The sequence below is a fragment of the Poecilia mexicana genome, unplaced genomic scaffold (genome assembly GCF_051168715.1).
Source record: "Poecilia mexicana isolate PSO_F unplaced genomic scaffold, ASM5116871v1 scaffold_20, whole genome shotgun sequence".
Classification (NCBI taxonomy): Eukaryota; Metazoa; Chordata; class Actinopteri; order Cyprinodontiformes; family Poeciliidae; genus Poecilia; species Poecilia mexicana.
The window spans coordinates 1934191-1958049 of record NW_028263389.1 but is presented as its reverse complement, the minus strand read 5'-3'; the positions used below and the strand labels follow the sequence as shown (position 1 = coordinate 1958049).

Here is a 23859-nt window from a genome sequence, read left to right as displayed (position 1 = left end):
CTAAACAAAAGTTTCTGTACAATAAAGGAACATAAACTAACTGAAAAAGGCTCATTTTCAGCTTCTTGTAGATAATTCATATTGAAATCCATTCCTCCTTTTCAGAGTGACTATCACTAGGATCAGTCATTAGTAATTTTGTACATTTTCTACTTTCTTTGAGCTTCATACCATTTGGATAAATGGTGTAACACACATGGATCACGGATTTGAAAATGTTCTGAGCTTACCTTCATTTACCTCTTAATGTCCTCTGGTAATCCCACACAGCTGCATTTATTCACCACAGTCACATTACAAAGAACAAAACCCCTCTTTATTATTCATCTTTACAACTTCCAAACTTCTTAAAACAATGTATGTGGACTTTTATTTTTTTATCTCTTTTTTTCATCTTTGGTTACTACAGATGTAGAACAAACAGTAACATCCAACTTCATGTAGAAACAGAAACCAAACAGCTTCAGTCCAGAAAGTCTCTGAATCTTTGTGTTTCTTTGTGCTGTGCATGTTGGAACAAACACAAAATGAGGGGGGATAGAAGACAGTCACTGCTGCCTTCACACAAACTCTTCCTCTTTTTGTAAAATTCACACCTGTAAATAAACACTTAATAGTAACAGAAGATCATGTGTGACGTAACAAACACTACAAAGAAAGAAAAACAAACAAAAAAAAACTAGAAAGTTTCACAGGCATACATTTAACACCTGAACACCACGACAACGTAACATGTAGGACTGAGATAAAGACGTCGCATTCGCCTTCACAGAAGTGTAAGGAGAACGAGACTGCTCAACAAAATACTGCATGGCTAATCAGGAGCAGAAACTGTGGAGGTACACAGGGTGAGGGGTTCTTCTCTCTGCAGCACACCTTACATGGGTTGAAAATGCCCTTTAAAAAAATCCACATGGAGGTTGCATTAAAAAAAAAAAAAATCCGGGTAGAAATACTGAGCTCTGCTGAAGTGAATTTCTAGGTTTAAATAAAATGTTCTGAGATCTAAAATGAGAGCAGAGTAAAACCGAGTACAGCCACGGTCGGAGCTGCATTAAATAATCGTACTTCCACAGTTTCCTTGTGGTCATTTTTTTTTTGGCACTTTTTCCTCCTGTACAATAACTCATCTAATGCAGTCTGGGACTCAGAGTCAAAGGTTTCTGCTCAATAAAGCATCATAAAAACACAAAAACGTGACTAATAAAAAAAAAGACCGCTAACACCTGCCGCCTGCTTGCTCCTGTTAACAATTTAGTGGTGTTGGAAAAAAATTAATGTTGACTTGAAAAAATCAAGAGAAAAGTGAGTTAAGTGCTCAAATATAGGATGTGCAAAGTTAACAGTGCTGTAACCAGAACAGTATGGGGAGAGTTGCACCGAATCACGCCGGACTTCTTGTGCTTTTCTAAACAATCCCGAGGGCCACTTCGATGACTTCTAGCCAATTTTTTTCAATATTATACAAATGCATGCTGTCTAACAGCCATTTCATAAAAAAAAAACAAAAAAAAAACTAAATATATATTTATACTTGTTCCCAACCAAGCAGTTCTGCAGATATTCTATATGCACCAGCTCGACTTCAGTTATGGCTATTTTCTGTATGAAAAAAGAAGGAGAAAATCAACAGCGTTCATGGAAATGTGAAAGGTGTGCGTTAAGCATACTACTGGCTGGTCCTTTAGCATTTCAAATAGAGAAAGACAGAACACGACGCTGGATGCAGACATGAGTGTAAGAGAAACAATATTTACCCACAATGTAAAAGCAGCTAAAACTAGTTGAGTCTTTAAAACTTCAGGGAAATCCCAGTGGCGGGCTGACTCTCCTCCTCGGCCCTGCTCTGCGTCATGCTGTCATTAACCCGTGTGCAGGTGTCTTCATCAGGTCGCACCAGGAACAACATGAACAAACTACAAGCTTCACATGAACAGAACAGAACAGGGTGAAGTGACAGATATAAAGTGTCTCTATACTCCTTCAATCAGCAGGGGTTCTGTGGGTCGGCGTGGACACGCCGTGCTCACCACAGCCTGCAGCCGTCTCCTTCATACCGATGTCTTTCAGATCATCAGTCAGCCCCCAGCAAACCTCTTTACCATTCATAAAAAACAAATTGGGATTTTTCTCTCCCAAAAAACAAAAAAACAAAAACAAAAACAAATGCCTGGTGAGCGGTAACCATGGCAATATGCCCTTATGTGCTTCGCTATTTTTAGTTATTCTTAGGAGTAGATGGTGATGACCTCTCGGCCTCCTCCTCGCACCATGAGGACGCGGTTCAGACCCTCGAGGAGAACCTCCAGGAACTCCATGTCTTAGAGAACCAGAGTCAAGGTAGACAGGAACAAGCTGCACAGTGTGTGTGTGTGTGTGTGTGTATACACACACACACACACACACACACACACACACACACACACACACACACACACACACACACACACACACACACACACACACACACACACACACACACTGCAGTTTAGACAAGCTGTGGTCAGACAGGTAGTTGGATTGATGTGTTATTTTATTCCATAAACCCAAAAAATTATTAGTGTGTTTTCCAAGTAAAATAGACACCAGGAGGGAGTTTTATTACCAAAACAACCTGGAACAGTTTTGTTAATGCTGCTTCCATTCACTTAGTGATCTTTAAACCACACTGATACAATCTGTGCACTGATCGCTGATCTTTAAAAAGCCTGACCTGCTGATTCTGATTTTGGCCGATACCAATTTTCTTTTGTCTGAAAATTAATTAAATATAGTGACTAAGTCTCAGAGCTGGCAGCAGTTTGGTGACTATTGTTAACTGCACATGTGACCTGGTGGGCCAGTCTGTCAGTCAAACCTCTCTCACTGCAGAACAATACAGGACAGCAGTTGATTTTTAGACCTTTGCTGAGATAGATTAGATCAGCTTCACATGTAAGTATCAGCCAATCACAGATCTCCCAAAATTAAGGAAATCGGAGCCGAAAAATCAGCTGGCCGATAAATCGATGTCCCCCGTCTTCAGCCTGTAACTGTGTGGGAAGGTGAGCAGGGATTGCTCCCAGTCAGCCTCTTAAAGCAGCCCTGAGCATTATGAGAATGAAGCGGATGAGAAAAGCTGCAGCAGAACAGCTAAACTGTGGGTTAAACTGTAAGATTTAGGAAAGCCAAGCAGAGCTGCTAACTCTGACATGGCTCCCTGCAGCATGAACATGCAGCTTTCACAGGGATCCTCAGCCAATGAAAACCCGGTGGAAGGATACAGTTTTCATCTCCTCCTCTGTTCCTCGGTGGTCCTGGCATGTTGAGCAGAACCAGATGGGCTCCCTGTGACTTGTTGACCACAACCTCATTCAGCTTGACAGCTGTGTGCATGCGGCGGACATTCGACTGGTTCCTGGTTTGACAAAACGTTGGCAGTGAGGAAAGCGGCAGAAAAAGAAAAACAGTATGAAGATTTTATTGAGAAAGAGGCGTTTTGTGTTAGACATAAATCAGGCTTGGTTAAGTGACAGAAGTGGCACTTTTAGAATTTCAAACAAAGAGGCAGCACTTAAACACAACATGATGTGTTCACACTTAACAGCTAATCTGAAGTTTATTCCAACAAAGTCTGTCACTTTAAATGCTGCCTCTTTATTTCCAGTGATCACAAGGAAGCACAGCACAGAAGCAAAGTTACTGCAAAATCTGTTTTTCATTTGGTGGAAGATGAAAAACATGGTTGCTAAGACAACAGCCAATAATATCATAAGAGTTTCATGCAGTTTAAATCGGAGCAGGTCATCCAGCCAGCACGGCATTTGAAACTGGACGATGCAGTTCAAGCAAACAGATACACCACAGATAAAGACAGGAGGACATGAGCTGGAGGACAGTGATAGAGACTAGTCACCACGGCAACAGGACACAGTGGGGCGGGGGCAAAATGAATGCAACTTACAGACTCTCCCACTCTCTAGAAGGAGGAAAATGGGACAGAACAACAGAAACAGGCTTAGATGCTTCTACACCAGCAATGCAGCGCTCCACAACACTGCATGCTTCCAACTGTAGACCTGATGGTGACATTAGGCTGTTTGATGCATGTTGGGGAGTCTTTTTCAGACCGATTCTACCTCTGACGCTCATATTGTGGACAGTAAGGAACAAAAACGTTAGTGAGCAAGGCGTCCCGCCATGCACATCAAGTGTACATGTGCACATCGTATGCAGGCTGAGCACACACACAACATGCATACAGTGATCCAGTGAGCGACTCTAGACTTCGATCACTACTGCTGAGCTGCTTGGAATGGTGCTAACGTCTCCCACAATGCACATCAAACGACACCATGTCACAACAACGCATCGCACTGATGTCAACAGCTTCTTCTGACCAGAAACACTCAGGCAGACAGACACTCACGGCTTCATGTTGAACAGGTCCCGGACGGCCACGTTGGCGTTGGGCTCCCGGTTCCGGTTCCGCTCTGTTGAGAGCTTGTCCTTCGTCCAGGTCATGTGCACCCGGTCGGGTCCGGCTTCTTCCTTGTTGTTCATAGTGGTGTGAGCAGTGGTGTTCTTGTCGTGGATGAGCTGGGCCTGGTACAAGGGCACAGGAAACAATCAGAAATGATAATAATACAAAAATGTGAGGGTGGATTTGGGTTCTGCAAATAAGAGATAACAATGACGCGATGTCTGTGGGATGGAACACAATGACACAGGGATATGACTGGGAACGATGATGGAAGGAGTTTGAACACATGCACCAAACCCTGAGAGCTTTTAGAATCCTTATACAAACTCAGGAACTTAATTATAGTGTCTGTTTTTTTGACCACTGAACACAAAGTACACCAGTGTTAGTAGGTCATAATAAAAACAGCACTCTTGTGTCTACCCAGAAAACTTAAAGACGGCCATTTTCAACATCATTATGGGGTAAGATTGAATCAAAAAGCATACGTGGGCTTCTGCAGGTTTCACCAGCTCAAAATTAAGACCTTTTCTAAGACTGATAAGAATGGAATTTAAGTCCTATGTCTCCACAGAAATGTACAAACTTTGTCTAGCCAACTAGTGATAAATTTGCACTTACCCATGGTAGAAGCAAAACATCTAGCTTGGTAGCAAGCAAGGGTATGTTAGCAATGAGTTACCAGTGGCCTCAACCACCTTGAGTCACAGAACAAACGAAGACGCCTGAATGTGACTGAACCTTTGGCTGACAGAAAAGGCAGTCAATTTTCAAGAGATAACAGTAAGGCCCGTCCACACAAAGAGGACGTTTTAGGTGCATCTGCAAAAGTTTTTTGTTATTTAGGCAGTGCGTCCAGACGGATACAGCATTTTGGAAGACCAGAATGCTGTATCCATGTTTTGAAACCAAGTTCAAGGGTGTGTCTGTAGCATGTGCCTTACTCTTACAAATAACAAACATGGTGCTGTTCTGTGGCAGTGTTACAGCGCCAAGTGCTCATGTGTTTTATGAGTTTTCTATCTCACTCTATTAGATTTAGAAATGTCACCATTATTTTGGAAGTTTATGAATTAAAGTAAGGACCAACGGTCTCTAGGGAACCAGCAGATGACCTGCTAATGTACAGGATGCTGAAGATGGTTGAAAAGGTCAACTCTGTTTGATAGTGACTGCCTCACACATGCTAGGCAACATCACCTCTGCTACTGATACCAATAATAAAAGACCAACTAAAGCAGAAAGATTAGAAAAAGCATCTTGACTGTTGTGTCTGTAACAAACAGAGGTTGTAGAAAATTTGGATCAGAACTTTTTCAAGACAAACTGAACAAACAAGATCAGTCTAATAACAGGGTGTCTGAAGGTTTTAGTAGATCAAATTTCAGACTTTAAGACCTTTTAATGCCACCTTGAATGAAATTTAAGACCATATATATATATATATATATATATATATATATATATATATATATATATATATATATATATATATATATATATATATATATATATATATATATATATATGGTCTTAAATATATATATAATATATATTTATATATATATAAATAAATGTAGTTTGCAGTGGCAAAAACAAATGTCATCCAGCCAATTGGCAATACATTTCCACTTACTTACCTATGATAGACGCAGAAAAGCATCATTTCAAAGACTGAAATGATGCTTTTTTACGTGTTTGCAAAACCTAGCAAGTAGCTAGGTTTTTTCCATGTGTTAGTTATTAGGATTTAAGCTTTTAAAAGTCAAAGTAAATGCCATTTCAGGGAGGGAGCATGAATCAGTGCCGAAACGCCTCTAATCTGCCTGGTTGTTTTATTCAAAGAATGGAAGGCTCTGTCTGCGGTTTCATAATGAATGACTGGTTCTTGTTCATCAGCATATCAGCTGGGTAATATCAGTCAAGGTTATTAGCAGCTATTTACCAGTAGCCTCAACTGTGTTGAGTCACAGAACATAATGAAGAGGTCTGAGTTTGACTCAAACTTTTTCTGACAGAAATGTCCCACAAGAAAAACAACTATATATACAGGATCAAATAGTCTTGATACAACAAAATTTAAGACCTTTGATTGACGTATTTAAAGCCTGGTTAGTTTTTTTAAAATCTGAATTTAAGACATTTTAAGGATGTGCAGACACCCTGAATAATGCAATCTAAGTGACCTGTTGAAGAGAAAGCAAACACACTACAGAATGACAAGGCGGCAATGTTCTCATGGTTCTGCAGCAGAAGAGTTCCACTGTAAATGTTTCTAGACTGATCAGTTAGGACTTAAGGTTGTATAATATTAATGAGTCAGCAAGATGAAGTGGAAACCCTTTAAAGTTTTTTTTTCTCTTGTCTTCAATTCATGCAGATGGGAAAAAGAAGCAGGTGGAGGATGCCACTATGGTCAGCTAGGGCAAGCTATGGCTGAAGTCAAACAGAAAAATGAAAAAATGAGAACAGAAGACTGTATTATCAGGACAGGTAAAGAGAGCAAAACATTCAGGTCAATATTACTCTGCAGCTGGGATCACAACCATCACATGCTTCATCAAGGGAAACTCTGAGGCATAAGGTTTGTGAGACAACACTATCCACTCTTGGTGTTCACAGTGCGGAGGGAGGTGGGATGAGGATGGATGGGCTGGGAAGCAGCTTCAGAATGCAGAGGACTGGTGTTCACAAAGCAGCTTTCATGACTACACAGTAAGCAGCACTACTGTTGGGTCAATCTGGACTTGCACGCCTGGACTTTAGATGTTCAACATCATCTTAATTGATGCATTCTGACTCTTTACACTATAGTCCTTACAGAATAAACCTAGCTTACAGTTAATAAAAGGTTTGGAGTTTGGAGCTTAAGTTATGCTTCCTGAAGCAGAATATAGCACAGCATCTGCATAAAGCTGCTGCAGGGGAACGAAACACGGTAACAATATCGACTTACTTCCCAGAATTACAGCCATCCACACACTGCATGGACAAGGACAAACTCAAACTAAGAAGGTGAAAAAGCTCAAAGGATTAACCAGAGAACTCTGGGCGTGGCTCTTAAAGTGACACTGAAAACACTCTAATGTTCATGTTTAACTGACTGTTATATTATGAACATCCTCTCCAACATTAGGTATTTTCAGCAAATAAAACTGACAACCATTTCTGGAATAAATTTTTGAACATAAAAACACATTAAATTGTTCGTTTCACCACCAATTCTGATGTCTATCTAATGTAAAAACCTCAGATAAGTAACAGCTCAATGAAATAATACTTCTCAAAACAATATTACTATTATTCTTCTCACTGGATTGAAGAAACACCCTGACGTCTGCATGTTTGAACATTGGACACATCTAATTTTTTGACATCTGGCAAAAATGGGGGCAAAACAACCATCTCTGAGTCCAGATATAAATGTGTAGACCTTGAAGATGATGACCACTGTAGCCAAAGATGAAGCTTTGTGAAGACGACTCTGCCTACCTACAGTGACGGGACAGTGGGTTGACATGAACCAACTACCTCGTCCTCCTGAGCGTCCTCCGCCGTTGAGGACTGCCGGCTGACGTTCGAGTTCTCGGTAGCTCCTTGGTTCTTCCTCCGGATTGAGTTACGCGACTCATCAGTGATACTCTGAATCTGAGCATCGAAGCCGGGGCCAGATAGGTAGAGTGGGATGAACAGGGTACAGCTTGGCCTCAAATCAGTCAGGTGTGTGTGTGTGTGTGTAGGTGTGTGTGCGTATGTGTGTGTGTGTGTGTGTGTGTGTGTGTGTGTACAGATTTAGGTGTCACTGACCGTTGTGAAACAGTTTTAGGAAATATGGTAGCTCATTAGTTCACATGGACAAAATATTACATTCATGCAGCAGAAATGAACACCACCTTTGGGTCTCGGTGTCCAAGCCGCATAATCTGAGGATTCCTACAACGCAGCACTGCAATGTGTTGAACTTTACCTCTCTTTCTCTCTCTGTCCTGGAGAGGTGCATCTGTTTCAGCATTTGAGATCTCTGCTCCATCACCAATGTCTTCTCATACGTGAAGGCTGAGATATCATTGTCATGCTATAGGGGAAAGAAAACACACATTTATGTCTGAAGAACTGTACTGAATTTCACAAATCAACTGTTTATCGACTCTATGCACAGTTAAAGGGTGGCTATAAGAATTCATCAGAAAGTAGGTTAGGCTGCCATCAGTTGGAGTCCCTGTGAGGATTCATCACATTGATGTGACCGAGTCATCATCAGTGCAGACAGAGAGTCCGCATATCATGACATGAGACACTGGGAAGTAACTGGCTCCTTTCAGACACTTCTTCATTTCTAAATACTCAATATTGTTGGAACATGTTTTGCCTTTGTTAATGTCTGAAATAATCATATAGTTGCTCCTTAAACATGCGCCTCAGCCACGTGGCATAATCAAGAGTCTGAGGAGTCGGTAGGGGTGTGTGTTATTAACTAGTAAATAAAGTTAAAAAAAAAACTTTAACTCAGGTAGTTTTTGTTTTCCCATCTGTTTGTATGTGCATTTTAAAGTATCGCATTAGAAAAGGTTGATGGAAATGGAAAAATTCAAAATAACTTCAACTTTGCAACAAAAAAAAATGTTTTCATGCTTTCTTGAGGTGGTTTCTGTATTTTTCTGAAGAATAGTTACTGTGCTATAGGAGAGATGGAAACAGACTTGTAAAGTACATTCTGACATAATGTGTAGCGTTAACATCTGATGAAATTCTGCTTTGCATAGCCTGATTGATTTAACCCAAAGCAGTTGATGTAAACATGCCTAATTTTTTTTTCTTTCACGACATTTTAAAAGTTTTCTCAAAATTTGCGTTACAATTGAATGGAAACATAACTAATGTGTTCTGATCTCGTCTAGCACTATTAGTTCAAGTAATCATAAATACAAGAATTTTTATAACTTTAACTGGGTGAAGCTACAGCTGTGCATTAGTTTACTGAACTATAGCTACACATATTAGTTTACAAAATATGCAAAAATTCAATAAGTAAACATTAGCATGCATTAAATCAATATCAGCTGAGTAGGAAGGCGATGCTGGAGTGTTATTTACTGAAGGAGGCGTAGAAACACAATCAGATATGTGATAATGTGATGGTGCTGTTCTGTTTTATTGGTCACTAGCACCCAAAAGCTTGACAACACTCCATAACATCTACTTTTTATTGTTTTAAAATTTAACATTTAAATAAACATATTTTGCTAAAATGTCAACAGTACAACATATTCAAAAAATATCTTATAGTGTGTATTTTGTTCACATTCCAAAAAGCGCAGAGATTAAGGAAAACATACTTTCCAGGTTTTCTCCTTAGCAGAAAGCTTGTCAAAAAAAAACAACAAAAAAACAACTCCCTCGACATGCATTGTGCCGTTTTTGATTCTATAAATCTCACCATCTCCACCACTTCCACTTCAGCATCCAGCCGCAGGTGGTACAGGAACATCTGGAGATCTTTCTTCATTTGGATACTATTGTCATCCATCTGGGCAACTGTGAAGATGCGCATCTTGCACATCCCCCACACCTGCAGGAGGTAAAGCAATTATCGCGACATGAATCATTTCTGGTCATGTGTCTAAAGGAATAAAGTACTGCGCAAGTACCCGAATTATATAGCTTTAACGGACAAAGCCAGTTCAAAGCCATCTGTGTACCTTGTGCTGCCTCAGCAGGAAGGGCAGCAGCATCAGCATGCCTCCATCATGAACCACCCACCACACATCGATGGTGCCCTCCCCGAGGCGGTCTTGGCAAGTAGGGAAACTGTCCACGTTTTTAGCTACCAGCATGGCCTGGTGGGCTGCCGTGGTCTCACGCACTATCTCTGCATGAACAGAAGAAGAAAGTCGATGGGAGGTAGAGAAATACCACAAAGAATCCCAAATGATGTGGTTGCTTTAATCAGTCGATGTTCTACATTGTTTTCAGATGAATTCTGATGCTTTCTGACTAATCCTTTTGATTTTGTACATTTGCTTAAGTCAGTGTGCATGGATGACCTTACTGCAGCATCAGAACTTCCCCTTCATCCAAGTGTCTAACTGACTCCCCCCCTCTGTGCTGTACCTATAAAGTTTCTCCATGACTGCGGGTCCTCGGACTGCTTCCAGGTTCCAGGCCAGCCCACCAGCACCGTGTTGTGCTTCATGCCCCCCAAACCTGCAGACTGAATGAGGTGGGAGATTCCATCTCTGAGGTTTGAAGACACCACGACATGACAGAAACCCTTGGTGCGCTCAGTGGCCATCATTGACTTGATGTTCTGAGTATGAAATAAAACATGAAAAACCATTAAGAGTTTGATCAAGAACTCTTTGGGTAGATAGTTTTCATGTTATCCATCTACACGTATCCCTCTGTAAAATTCAAGCACTTTTCAAGGTAAGTTTTCAAACTTTGGAGATAAAAACAATAAAAATGAACTAAAGAAAATAGAGTTTCAATTCACTATTCCATGATACAATTTATTACTGTTATTAATAATGTCTTGTTGTACTGTCTACATTCTACAACAAGGACAATGGGAAACTAAAGAGCAACTAAATTTTATGTTTCATAAACACCTGACTGGTCAAAAAGCAAAGCCAGTCAAGATATTCATAACAAAAAAAATCCCTCAATTTCAAAAACAACTGAACCATCAGGAATAATAAATATTTATTACATTGAAATAATCCTTCAGGTAAATTACTTTACGGCTCAAATTAAATTCATAAAAACAAAAACAAAAATCCTGAAAAATGTTCTCGCTACGTTTTCTGACTTTACCAAATAGAAATAATTTTGGCCATTCTAACAAAACCACAACAATAAAAGTTTGATTTAACTGCAGACAGAGAGAAAAAGAATATGTGCCTTTCCATTAGGCTTGTGAAAATATCTGGTTCCCTTAATAAATAACGTTTTCCTAATTTAAACTTTTAATCAAATGTTAGATTGCACTTTTTTCCCAAAACTGTGAAGTCTGAATATCATGCACTTTCAAGGATTTTATAAAGAAATCAAGCACATAGACCCTGAAAACACCTAATTAAAATGAAAACATTTTCAAGGATTTTAAGCACCCACATGAACTCTGCATCCAGTACTTTAGAGATGGGTGCATGTGAAAAGGTAGCAGTACATTTATCTAAATAGAGAAAAGGGTGTCTTGATTAAAATGGTTAAGACTAGGGTAAAAAGGAAATTACTCATTATAGCCAGTAGATGGCAGACTATGCCTTTAAGCCATGTTCATGGTTCTATTAATTTAGGCTTGTTTTTTTTTATTATTATTTCTTTAGGAAAGTCATACATCGGAATAATCTAATTCAATCATTTATTTCTGTCAATGCTGATGACCAATAAAAAATATTTTTTTAATGCAGAAATGTTGTGTTCATGTAATACACTGCTGACCTAACAGATGTGTAAGACAGTCACCATCTGCCTCCACTAGGAGGTTAAAAACATCAGAACTAAGGAAACGGGCAAATAGAAAGAATTTTCACAATAATTTTTCCTGAGTAGAAGGAAAAAGTTTGCCAGCAACAATGGAAAAAGCAGTCTAGAGAGTACTAGAGGGAGATTGACCAGGTGTGGCTGCTGCTGAAATCAGAGCTCCTCTATCCAGAATCTTGACTTCACTTGTCGCATTTCTTATGCCAATCTTTGAAACAGTGTCTTCGCTGGGGTAAGGTGGAAAAGAGCTGCCAGGTCGGCAGTCTTCCTGCTGCTTTTGGAGGCAATAACAAATCATGTTTTTGATGGTACTCGGGTTTTTTAGAAGCACTTGTGTATAAAAGACAGCTACTTTATGGATACATGAGGAACTAAGGAAAAGTCCACACAAGACCACTGAAGCTGAATTGACGTGTGGACCTAAACCAGGGGTCTCCAGCTCCAAGGATACATCCCACTTCTACCACTTCACCAAAAAGGACAGGACTGCTCCGTACCAGGCCTCTGAAGTTGTAGATGGAATGCTGAGGAGGTGACTTTTATTTGGAGTGAGCACTATACCTGCTCAGCCTTCTTGGCCTCTGCTTCGTGACTGAGGTAGGTTCCCTGTAAAACGTTCCCCACTATAGTCAGGCCTTTCCCTGCCTTCAACTGAGTAGTTAAGGACAGCAGACGTGGGTGTTTGACACCCAGATCTGAATCCAGGTTCAGGAGAACCAACAACTGGGGCCTAGATGGAGAGAAAAGAAGAAAACTTGAAGTCACTCAGTTTCCATGTAGATGTTTCGGTGCAATATCTTTGATTAGGTTTAAAAATGGAAGTAATTAACAAATATGAGTGAATGTCTCTGCCCAATACACTTCACTTAGGTTTGCAAAGTAACAGGTGTGTCTAAAGACATTACTCCTAAAGGAGTAGCTGTAGTAGCTTTATGACCTTATTATAAGGCAACCAAACTGGAAGGAAGCTTCCACCAGGTCAACGGTAACCACAATTATGCCAAACACACCAAGTCACATATAAAAGTATCCCATACCTCCAGTTTTTGGTGTGTGGAGGAGCTTCCTCAAGGCGAATAAGGGCGTAGCGGGCGGCGTTAAGCGACAGGCCACGGATGCCGTCTCCCCATTCTTTCTCAGCTCTGACAAGGAAAAACAACCAAAAAATGAAACTCAGCTCCTTCTGTCAGCACAGTCAGTGTTTTCTCTGGAATCCAGCTGCAGATTTACAGCTCCTTCACTTGGAACCAAACTGGTTCTGAAGGCAACATGAGTCCTACCCTCGATATTCGATATATTTGTAGATGCAGCCAGCGATCCCCATGGCTATAATTGCATAATACCATGATGAAATGAACATGATGGAAAGACACAAGCTCATCCCCAGGAAGGACAGGGTCCTGTTGATGGAATGACAACATTTTATAGAATCAAACTTTAAAGAAATGCAAATAATTTGAAATGGAGAACAAAGAAGATTTTAAAAGATTCAAATCTGCAATATTGTCCTTAACTGGCCCTCATCTTAAAGATGCAGTATGGAAGTTTAATAAAAAACATATTTTTTTACATATTTGATGAAACTGTCACTATGTCGTGACAGTATGGTATGAGACAGATAATCTGTGAAAAAAATTGAGCTCCTCCACCTTGTCGCAGTGCTAACTAGAAACAACCAATAAGAGCGAGGAGGCGGGTCTTAGCGCTGTCAATCCATCTTGTGTGGTGCTGCTCATTCACCCCCTCCTCTCCTTGCACTCTGGCATGCTGTAGCTACCATAGCATGTTCTGAATGCTCAGGCTAGTTAACGTGGCCACCAATATCAACAGATATATGGTTTTCCTGCAACAGTAAAGTTCTTTCTCCGCCATTAGCACATTTAGAGGCAAGTACATGAGGTTGATTGACAGTGCTAAGCCCTTCCTCCTCATTCTGACTGGCTGTTTTAGGTTGGAAGCGGTGTGTTTCTTCAGTAGTAGTTCAGGGAAGATGTGGAGGAGATCGATCTTTTCACAGATTATCTGTCTCAAATATGTAGAAAAACATTTTCTTTATAAGAGTTACATACTGCAGCTTTAAAGAGGGCCATTAAACAAAGTCAAGTTCATCTCCAATGATCTTGTAACAAAAGACAATTGAACACCTACCAGTGGTAGTATTTGAAACGGGGCCTCCAGTTGGGCGTTCGCAGCAGGGTCTGAACGGCGCAGGCCAGGTTGACAAACATGTAGCACATGAGGAAAAACCTGCAAGCCAAGAAAAAAAATCTCCTAAATTCCCACTTTATGACTTCAAAATTGGCTTTAAAAATAAGGATACTCTAGTGGATCAGTGATGATCTGCTTTTATAGAGGGGAGAACAGTAAGTAATCCGTAAACAAGTACTGACATGGAGAGGATGGGAGCTACGGCGTCCAGGGAGGCGATGAGAATGCCGATCTCACAGATCCCAGCCGTCAGCAGCAAAGCCCAGGTGGGTTCTCCGTTAGCTTTCCCATGACCGAACACCTTCAACCACACACACACACACACACACACACACGCACACACACACACACACACACACACACACACACACACACACACACACAGTTAGCCTGGTGTTGATGCCAATCCAAACTGAAATAAAGACTGCTCCGACTGGATCGATGTTTGTGTCCAACCTGCAGGAAAGGGACGATGCCATCTCTTGCAATAGCCTGCAGGAGTCGAGGAGCGCCTGTCAAGCTCTGCAGACCCGCTCCGCAGCAGGAGAAGAACGAGCCGATCACGATCACCCAGGGAGACGGCCAGGACAGGGTGCCAATAACGAGGTTCCCTTTCACTGAATCTCCAAACCTGCAAAAATAAACAAGCGAGGTATTCTAACTGTAATGTTTGTTCCTATTTTATCTGGATTCATTTGAGAAATAAACTAAAACCTCAACAGCTAAAAACTGGCTTTAAAAGAAAGAAAAAAAAAACATACTTCAGTTTTTATGACTCACCTCATTTCTGTGGAGCAATTAATGATAGAGATTATCATAAGAACTAATCAACTAAATTTTTCCAGTACATATTTTCTTCCCTAAACAAAGGGTTGGACAGTTTAAACCCTCACTTGTCTCGAAGAAGGACTCCTTCAATACAGGCACCAAAGAGAATCACACCGGAGACGTCTGGCAGGAACAGCTCAGGCAAATAAACACAACGGACCAGCAAAGCTTCACACAGATTCAAGAAAAACATTCTACCTGACAGCTGTGTGACCTGTGATTAGGATCATTGGGGAAAAAAAACTTTTTTTCTAATGATCTAACTTTGGTGCTAACCATTTTCTCCACATGTCTCTGAGTGTAATTTTGTCATCTTTGCAGCAGTGTCAGTTGAAAGGATACAGATAAAGGAAGTGGTGGCGATGGCTAGGATGGTTCCAATAGGGATGGATTTCTGGGCGTCCTTCAGGTCACCGGAGCGGTTTGAACCGGCCATGATACCTAAAGTTCAACATATCACAGAAAATCACACACGCCAGACTGAACAAGTTCACACAGGTTGCTCATTATCAGTGGTAAGCACACTTCTGTTTATTATTAGTTCCACTAATGCTAATAGTGGAGCTAATTTTTAGCTTTCCACTCTAGCCCTTTTGCTAACTTTGAAAACGTTTAGCAAACTTGATTCCAAGGACTCTTGATAGTCCTGTGTCTAACCGAAGACAGGCCTGTCATGATAACAAATTTTGCCGAGCGATTGTCTCAAAAATTATTGCGATAAACAATAATATTGTTTGAAGACCATTAAACTGATGCAATGGTAATGACATAATAATGCAAGAGATATCCTGCCAAAAATAGATACACTTTAGGGGTGTTGTAAACGAATATTTTAGTAATCGAGTAATCTATCGATTATTCTTACGATTAATCGAGTAATCGGATAAAAAAAATTATAAAATGAAATACTGGTAAATCTGGCATAATACCAGTGTTACTATCAGATATCAATATCAGTCCAATTTTTCATATTTGAGCATCCCTAACAGTTGCTTTTTTGTAGTTTAGAAAACTAACCTGTAACAATAATAGCTCACTTTCTAAGTTAACCAGAAGAAAAGTTATAGAAAAATCTGAAATTATATTGAATTTAATAACAAAGAGGCAGGCTCACAAATATGCTTATAAAAAATGTCTACAATCCAGCTTTTAGTTTATGTATTCATCTTCAGTGAGTTTAATAGATTAATTAAACTCACCTTGCCACCTAACCTGTCACGCTTTGGGTTTGAAAATACGGGAAATGCCGCCTGGACTGGGAGGAGAGGGCGAATGAACGAACGTAAGATGGGGAGGAGGGGAGGAAATAGACCAGCGGACTGACGAACCGTTAGACCAGGGGACGAACACGGGGGGAAGCAATACGGGATATTTACGACACCTTCACTGGTCACTCAGAAACTCATCTACCAGCCATGTACGATGCGCTCCGCCACCCGTTTCTTCAGGCCGGGATATGAAATTTATTGTGCGGTTCGTCGGTAAAGCTACATTTACACGGTAAGCATCAGCTACTCAGCCGCCCGCCCTGTTCAGGCTATCCGCTCACCTCAGCGCTCTTCCCGCCGTTCGCTTTCAACCAGCAGCCCCGGAGGAGAAATGCTGCCGTACTCCAGGCATTCCCCCAGTCATTTTAAGGATGCTTATTGGTTCCCCAAAAACGATAAAAAGTCGGGCATTATCATCAATCAATAAAATCCCCACGGGCCAATCTTGAAGATTGGACTTTATGCCGCTGAGACTTAGCTTTTGTCAACAACTCAGAGGCGGAAGTGAGAGCTCCGCGCAACGCAAATGAAGTCCCGGCCGGAACACGGTGCGCTAACTAATAAAACATAAATTAACGAAGCTTCGAGGCAGGTAAATTTTCCTCGAGGAATTTTAGTAATCGAGGTACTCGAATCATTCGAGGAATCGTTTCAGCCCTAATACACTTTATTTTCAAAAGGATACTTAACACTGGAACTGGTAAACAAAATAAACAAAACAACCAAAAACAAAAATAAAAAGGGTTCTCAGTCTCCGTTAACAAAAAATGCACTGGAATAAAAAAAAGTAAAATAAACACAACATAAGACCAAAGTGGAAATAAAAACTGCATTCAACCAAAAGAGTGCAGAGTGCTATATTGCCCTTCAATAATCATTAGATTTAGATAGAGAAGACGGGCAAATCCGACTACCTGATGCAATAGTTCAGTCCTCCCTTATGCTAAGGACATGAGGAAGGGAGGGGTCAGTGGAGAGCACCAGAGTTCAGCCTTTTTTCATCCAGTGTCATCAATAGAAAGAGAAAAAGGCAGGAAGAACGATAAAGCCAATAAATTAAAATGACGTTGATAATTTTCATTTATCATGCGTTTAAATTGATTTATTGTTTATTGTGACAGGCCTAACTGAAGATAATAAAATCTGTGAATTAGGATTTTACTGCAGATGTTTCGAGGTGTGAATATGAGATTTATCATAAATAATAAAGTTAACATAAAATTTCTGTACAAATAAGGTCCGATTTTTACATTCCAAATAAAACTAACATTTTTATAAAAGTAATTTAGATTTTTTGTTGAAAAAAGTCAGCCATATCTTTCCAGATTATTCTTGTGTACCAACAATCTCTAAACAGCCACGCTTTACAACTAATCCTTGTAGTTCTTGAAGCTGCACGTGTGTAATGACAAATTTGAGCCTGCTGAGGGCGATATACTATGTTGCAACACACGTTTTTGTCATTGACACATGGTGAGTGTCAGCATGGTTGAAGTTAGTGTTTTAGCACTTCAGCATTACCTTCCTCTAAATACCTTGTTGTAGCGCTTTAGTGTTAGGGGACCTAATATTTATGATTAGCGCTTTGGAGTTAGCGTAACGACCCGTAATTAGCAGCTCCCACCAGTGGTCATTATAATGTATGTTGATGTGTGGTTTGAACGGCAGTCTCACCAGTGACTGAGGGGAAGTAGATTCCGACCAGCAGCGTAAAGAAGGTGCTGATGTCGTTGACGACATAGGGGAGGTAGATGTCCTTAGCAGGGTCGATACCTCCCACAGATGGTAGCCTCTTGTTTTCGACCAACATGCCAAGTGGACCATACACCGACCACATGTTTTCTACAACAGACACAGAAATGAGTACCACCAAGACCCAAGGTGTGATGTAGTAATTACGTCTACATGGACCACTGGTAATTGAAGCATTTGATTTTGAGATTGTGCTAAATCAACTGAAGCGCATTTAATCAGAAATAATAATAGCTGAACAGTCATGAACTATGAAGGATAAAGTGATTCATTGTCAGTTCTGGTACACTCAAAAACCCTAAAAGAGTCTCTATGAAGGTTTAAAGAAACATTTGACATTTTGATTAAAGACTCCTGAAAATGTCCTACTTGATAAGAAAAGTATTCACTCTCCAGGCTGATTATGAGACCGGCTGATTGTTTAAGAACAATATCTTTTTTTTTCAGACAAAATATTAATAATTTTTTAAGATAAATTATATGGTTTTGGCTGGCTCGTTTGGCTGAGCCAGCCAAAGCGTGTTTGGCTGGCTCAGCAAATTTACAGCAGATCCAAGCTACATTAAAATAATGAATCAGCAAAATATGAATATTTTTTAGGGAAGAAAAGGTTAAGAGCAAGTCACATAAGCAGGGTGAGAAAAAAGATTACATATGGAATCACCCAGCACCTGCACATGCTTGTCCTAGTTCGTTACAAACTATGCAGGGAATGTATTTGTGCTGACAGTTGGCAGGAAAACTCGTTTCTTACAGCCATGGACAGAGTTGGCACAGTGTTTTCATACCTGAGCTAACTCAGGATGGCAGAGCCATGGTGGTATGATAACCAAAGTCATACCACCAAAGAATGGTATGGTTTTGGTGGTATGACGACCAGTCATTCCATCTATGACTTTGGTTGTTTGTACAGAGATCCAACATGCATGTTCATACATGTCCATGTCTCTTCATTTTTCAGGTACTGCTGGATTACAAACAATGCCTCTAGAGGGGAGTGTTTTACTAGCTTTTAGTTTAGAGAGCTGAGGTAAAACCATCAGTTGAGGCAGCTGGGATATGGAATTAAACACAATGTTAAGTCACAGCTTTACACTGTGACTGCACTTTTACACTGTGCTTTTGAGCAGTCAGTGTCTTCATTACACTTGAAAGCAGTGATCGCCACCTCATTTGAGAAATCAAGGAGAAATTCTTCTAAGTGGATTACACATTGAGAAAATATAATCTAGAGCAAGTCCGTAGAAGGTACATGACAGACTCACCTGAGATGACCCCACTGGCCAGGCCAGGGATGCCTTGAATTAGTGTCAGGTTGTTGTTCACAAAATACTCATTGCAGGTGGAGCTAAGCTCAGGGCCATCACAGAACAAACGCCACAGCTGGGTGGAGACTGTGTTGTTATTTATGATTTCCGTCTTCAGACACTTGTCAAATTGAAGGTTTTGTAGTGTTCGATTCCCCAGCATGCAGACACTGAATGCAAAAAGAGAGAAGTTGCACTTAATACAGTAATAAAAGGCCTGCAATGACAACACTGGAGGTCCCTGGAGGCTAAACTCACGGAAAATCCGGTGGATCAAAACCGGACTTGATAACTCCGGCGTAGATGGAAATGATGGAGAGAATCACACAGGCCAGGAAGACGAGAGCCAGTTTGTTGACATATTTGACCCCGACAAAGACAACTACTGCCATGAGCGAAAGGCATATCGTGCCATAGATACGCATGTTGTTAAGCAGGGCGTTGAGTTGATCTTCCTTTCGCTCTGCAGTAAAGATGGCTGCTTGAGGCACAATATAGGTCTGGAGAAGAGAATAAAGAGACAGGTTTTAAACCTACTAAGTGGACAAAGGAGAACACCCCAGTTCCTCTTTGGTTAGTCTGATACACACTCAGTTCTAAACATAATGAAAACCTCCAAAGTTAGCAGAATTCCTTGATATTTGATGGTAAATGAGGAACTAATCTACATGTAGGTTGATAAATAGACATAATCCAAGTAAAAACAGGCTTCCCCTCACCAGCAGAATCTCAATTGTACCCAAGATGTACATGGCGCCCGCAAAGGTTGTTCCAAGGTAGAAACAGAGACCAACTGCTCCGCCGAACTCTGGACCCAGAGATCTGGAGATCATGTAGTAAGAGCCTCCAGCTGCAGAACAGCAATGACAGCAACTTTTAGGTTTCAATCAGGAAGAGAAGCAATTCCGAAACAAACCCAAAAATATTTGGTTGACTGTTCCAGCAGTCAACCAAATTCCGATAACACATCTGCAACTATATCACACAACCATCTTGATATTGTTTCATTTGCTGTCACACTCAGACAAATAAAATATATTGAAGAATATTAGTGCACCGATCACAGTTTTCTGGCCGATCACGCATCTTTATAAGCCGGACCTGCTGATTCCAATTTTAGCTTATTTTTGTCTAAGCAATTGCTAAATATAGCATCAAAGACGTTAAATTGGCAACATTTGTTAGACTGTTATAAACCACGCACATACAGATATGACCTGGTGGGCGGGCTGATTTTCAGGCCTTTGTAGAAGTAGATAAGATCGATGGATTAAATTGGTTTCCTGTGAGAGTATGGGCTGATTGCTCATCACCTAAATTAACCCTTTCATGCATAGTGGTCACTACAGTGGACAGCTATCTAAAAGCTATTTTCTTGTGCTTCTTGTGGATTTTTATGTTATAATGCACACAGACAACTGAAGTGGACACTAATGCATCATAAAATACACTATCAACTACTGGCCATCCGCTGCAAATGCAATAAATTATTTTTGTTAAATTCAATATGGCCGACAGACATAAAAGCATGCCAACCGACCCGGTCCCTCCTTCTACTGTTTTATGCCTTAAGAAAAAAAAATTGGAAAAAAATCCTGACACAACGGATCATAATTCATGCGTGAAAGGGTTAAGGAAATTGGGGTTGAGTTGGATCATTTTCAGTTTAATCTGCATTGATGAATTGGTCATTAATCCAAATATTAAATTTTCTGATTGGTGAGATGATCAGAAGAATCAGAAAGATGTAAAAAAGTATTTAAAAAAACAGTATTTTCCATAATATGTTGATTCATGTTGGTGGTTAATTTACTCTTCAAGAGTGCACAAGACTTTTAGTAGAGGACGGGAAGGCTGAACAGAGTACAACAAAGTTGCTTAGTTTTATCATCTCAAGCTTTCAAACTTTGACTTGAAACTTGACAGATTTGGAACTCCTGGTAACCTTCTGGAAATTTTAAAGATTATAAAAGCAAAGTATGGACAGTACATTTGGAACTAACTGCTAGTTGTGCTAACTTCTAATTTAAGAAGCTAAAGAGTTCAGAAAGTAACTTCTAAATTTTCTTTTGTATTTAACCAATAAAACCATAAACTAAAGCACTGGCTCTCATACCCACAGATTTTGTCGTCTTCTAATAGAAATACTTAATAACCGCTAGTAGAAGGAATAATAAGAAAAATATAGATCCTGTTCTTTTAACTCAATATAATGTTTTATAAAAAAATATTAATCAGAAGTGGTCAAACTTTATTTAGCCGGTGAGAAACTTCACAAATAACAGGCTAGAAATTAGCCACAAAACTTTGATCAGTGCATCTAAGAAACATTTAATTATAGGGCTGGACAATAAATCAATAATTTATATATATATAGTCATCAATAAATTATACGTCCGATACAACGTTCAATAATTTCACTGAACTTCAATCCAGAACAGCACAGCATTCTGGGAAAAGGCTTTAGCTTCTCTACCTCTTACTGCCAGCTAAGAATGGTTGGTGGCATCAACTAACTCACTCACTCTTTGGTTACCTAGCAACAACTTGTTGAGTAACCGGTGCCGCAGCAGTTTCAGGTTTTGTCACCGTGCCTCAAAACTGCCTTAAAATAATAAACAACGGTATGGAGCGAAGGGAGAAAATGAATACAACACCTGGAGAGGAAACTGTGGATAAAACAGGAAAGGGCACATCACCAGTTTGGCAGTATTTTAGATATTTAAAATAAAAAAAACCCAAAAAACTAATTAATTATTAATTATATCTTCTGATATGAAACCCTTATATTGTGATAAGGTTTTCAGCCATATCGTCCAGCCCTATTTTATTATCTCATGTGACTTTGGTCAAAAAGGTATGGAGCCCCATAGGGAACATGGGAGAATTTTCTTCTTTTGCGTTACCTCGTAAAGGTTTTGTATTCCCAGGCAAGACTTTTGTGGTACATCGTAATAAATTAGCAAATACATCTTGGCCTAGTTTGTATACACTCTCAGTGATAACAAATGTCAGTTTAAAATTGCACATGACTTTAGTGAGACTTTAAAAAGTCTCTCTAAAAATGTGTTTAAATACAGTCTTAAATCGTTGGTCCAGAAAACTGGTTGAAAATCGATTTATGAACTGCAGGTTCATGTTTTTTGTAATATCTTTCGGTAAATACTGGACTGTAGATGAAAACGTCACATTATTAACCATTCAGACAACTAACAAAAAAACAAACAAAACAAAGACACAACCAAAACTATCAAATGGCAAAGTTAACCTGTGAAGACAACTCAAAAATAGTAGAACAGTTGTATATTTGTTTTATCTCTCTCTTTCATAATTGTGTCTTAGAGTAGGGATGGGAGTCAGCGCTTGACCTGTTTTGCCTACTGCATTTTGCACATACATTTGTACCTGAAGAAAAGGAAACCATCAGACAGTTCACAAACAACAAATATATTGAAAAACTTTATATTGTAGCAGAAAGACATCCAGCATTTGAAACGCTGCATGAACTGACAAATAAATACATAATTGCGAGGGAATGCAAAAGTATAAAAAATTCCCCCTATGTTTTCTAAGGGTCTCAGTAAAATGGACAGTCTTAATCACACTTGCAACATCAAAATGGATAATCACAAAAAAATGCCCAAACGTCAGAATAATAAACATCCTACCTGGTACGACACCATTGGTAGCAATAGCACTCATGGATATTGCTGTCAGCATCGTCTGTGGCAAAAGTGAGAGAAAACATTTCAGATCAAATTGTCAAGGTTGAAACTTCTTTTGTGTCTGGCATTCGTTAATTATTTTCAAGCTACAAAAACCTTCTCCGTGCTGTATTAACATAAAATTATAACCAAAGACCTTCATGGCCTCTATTCTTTTTGTTTCAGTGAATTTTCCAGCTTATTCAAACAATGGAATTAATATGGCATTTAGTCTCATAAATGGTTCTCAGGCGCTTGAGCTACATTAGCCTGTTACCTAACAGTACATTCCGGATGACAGGAAGGTCAGGACAACAAGAGAGGAATGAAGTGAGACTGATGGGAAGACAAAAGCCAGGAAAAATACATCAAATTGAAATAAAAGAGAAAAGTGGAGCATAAAGGAAAGGACAAAAAGACTACAAAGAAGAAGAGAGGAGGAGCAGAGACAAGGACACAGCAAATATAAACCTCTTGTCCTTTGCTGGATGTCCGGTTTAAAGTGACAGACATGTTGGACTAAAACCAATCAGCTCACAGTTTCCACTGAAATCCTAAGCAGCTATCCAGCAGCTCTTATTTGAGCAGAGCGACTGACAGTCCAGCTCTAGAAAGCACATTTTTACTCCTGAAATCTCCTCTTACTATTGGGTTGGTTACTTTAAAACTCAGACAGCTCAACTGAAAAAGCCATTGTTGGAAGACTAAAGTTTCCAACAATGTAACTTTAAATGCAAAATTGACTACATTTGTTTTTACAAGCTATGTTGAGAGGTTGAAAAAAGTAAACAAATATTATATGGATGACAAAAAAATTGTATTCGTAATGAACTGTGTGGATGGGA

At 39.8% G+C, this 23859-nt stretch overlaps 1 protein-coding gene across 5 annotated transcripts in view; it reads right to left on the bottom strand.

Annotated features, from left to right (window-relative positions):
- Positions 1–294: 294 nt before the first annotated feature.
- The window catches only part of slc12a7b (solute carrier family 12 member 7b), a 62266-nt gene continuing 38701 nt past the window's right edge, over positions 295–23859 (bottom strand). For 2 of the 5 annotated variants that reach the window (XM_014982615.2, XM_014982617.2), the window contains exons 5-26: positions 22979–23033; positions 20030–20160; positions 19569–19810; positions 19269–19480; positions 17926–18093; positions 15326–15424; positions 15049–15106; positions 14612–14786; positions 14338–14456; positions 14096–14194; positions 13228–13347; positions 12985–13089; positions 12509–12677; positions 10574–10769; positions 10162–10331; positions 9900–10031; positions 8430–8537; positions 7994–8110; positions 4409–4584; positions 3944–3958; positions 3264–3397; positions 295–2320 (exon numbers count right to left, since the gene is read on the bottom strand). In XM_014982615.2, coding sequence (XP_014838101.1) covers positions 2229–2320; positions 3264–3397; positions 3944–3958; positions 4409–4584; positions 7994–8110; positions 8430–8537; positions 9900–10031; positions 10162–10331; positions 10574–10769; positions 12509–12677; positions 12985–13089; positions 13228–13347; positions 14096–14194; positions 14338–14456; positions 14612–14786; positions 15049–15106; positions 15326–15424; positions 17926–18093; positions 19269–19480; positions 19569–19810; positions 20030–20160; positions 22979–23033 — 2892 coding nt within the window. In that variant the 3' untranslated portion in view covers positions 295–2228. The remainder of the gene's footprint in view (positions 2321–3263; positions 3398–3943; positions 3959–4408; positions 4585–7993; positions 8111–8429; positions 8538–9899; positions 10032–10161; positions 10332–10573; positions 10770–12508; positions 12678–12984; positions 13090–13227; positions 13348–14095; positions 14195–14337; positions 14457–14611; positions 14787–15048; positions 15107–15325; positions 15425–17925; positions 18094–19268; positions 19481–19568; positions 19811–20029; positions 20161–22978; positions 23034–23859) is intronic. The other 3 variants (XM_014982616.2, XM_014982618.2, XM_014982620.2) reach the window with 3 other exon arrangements.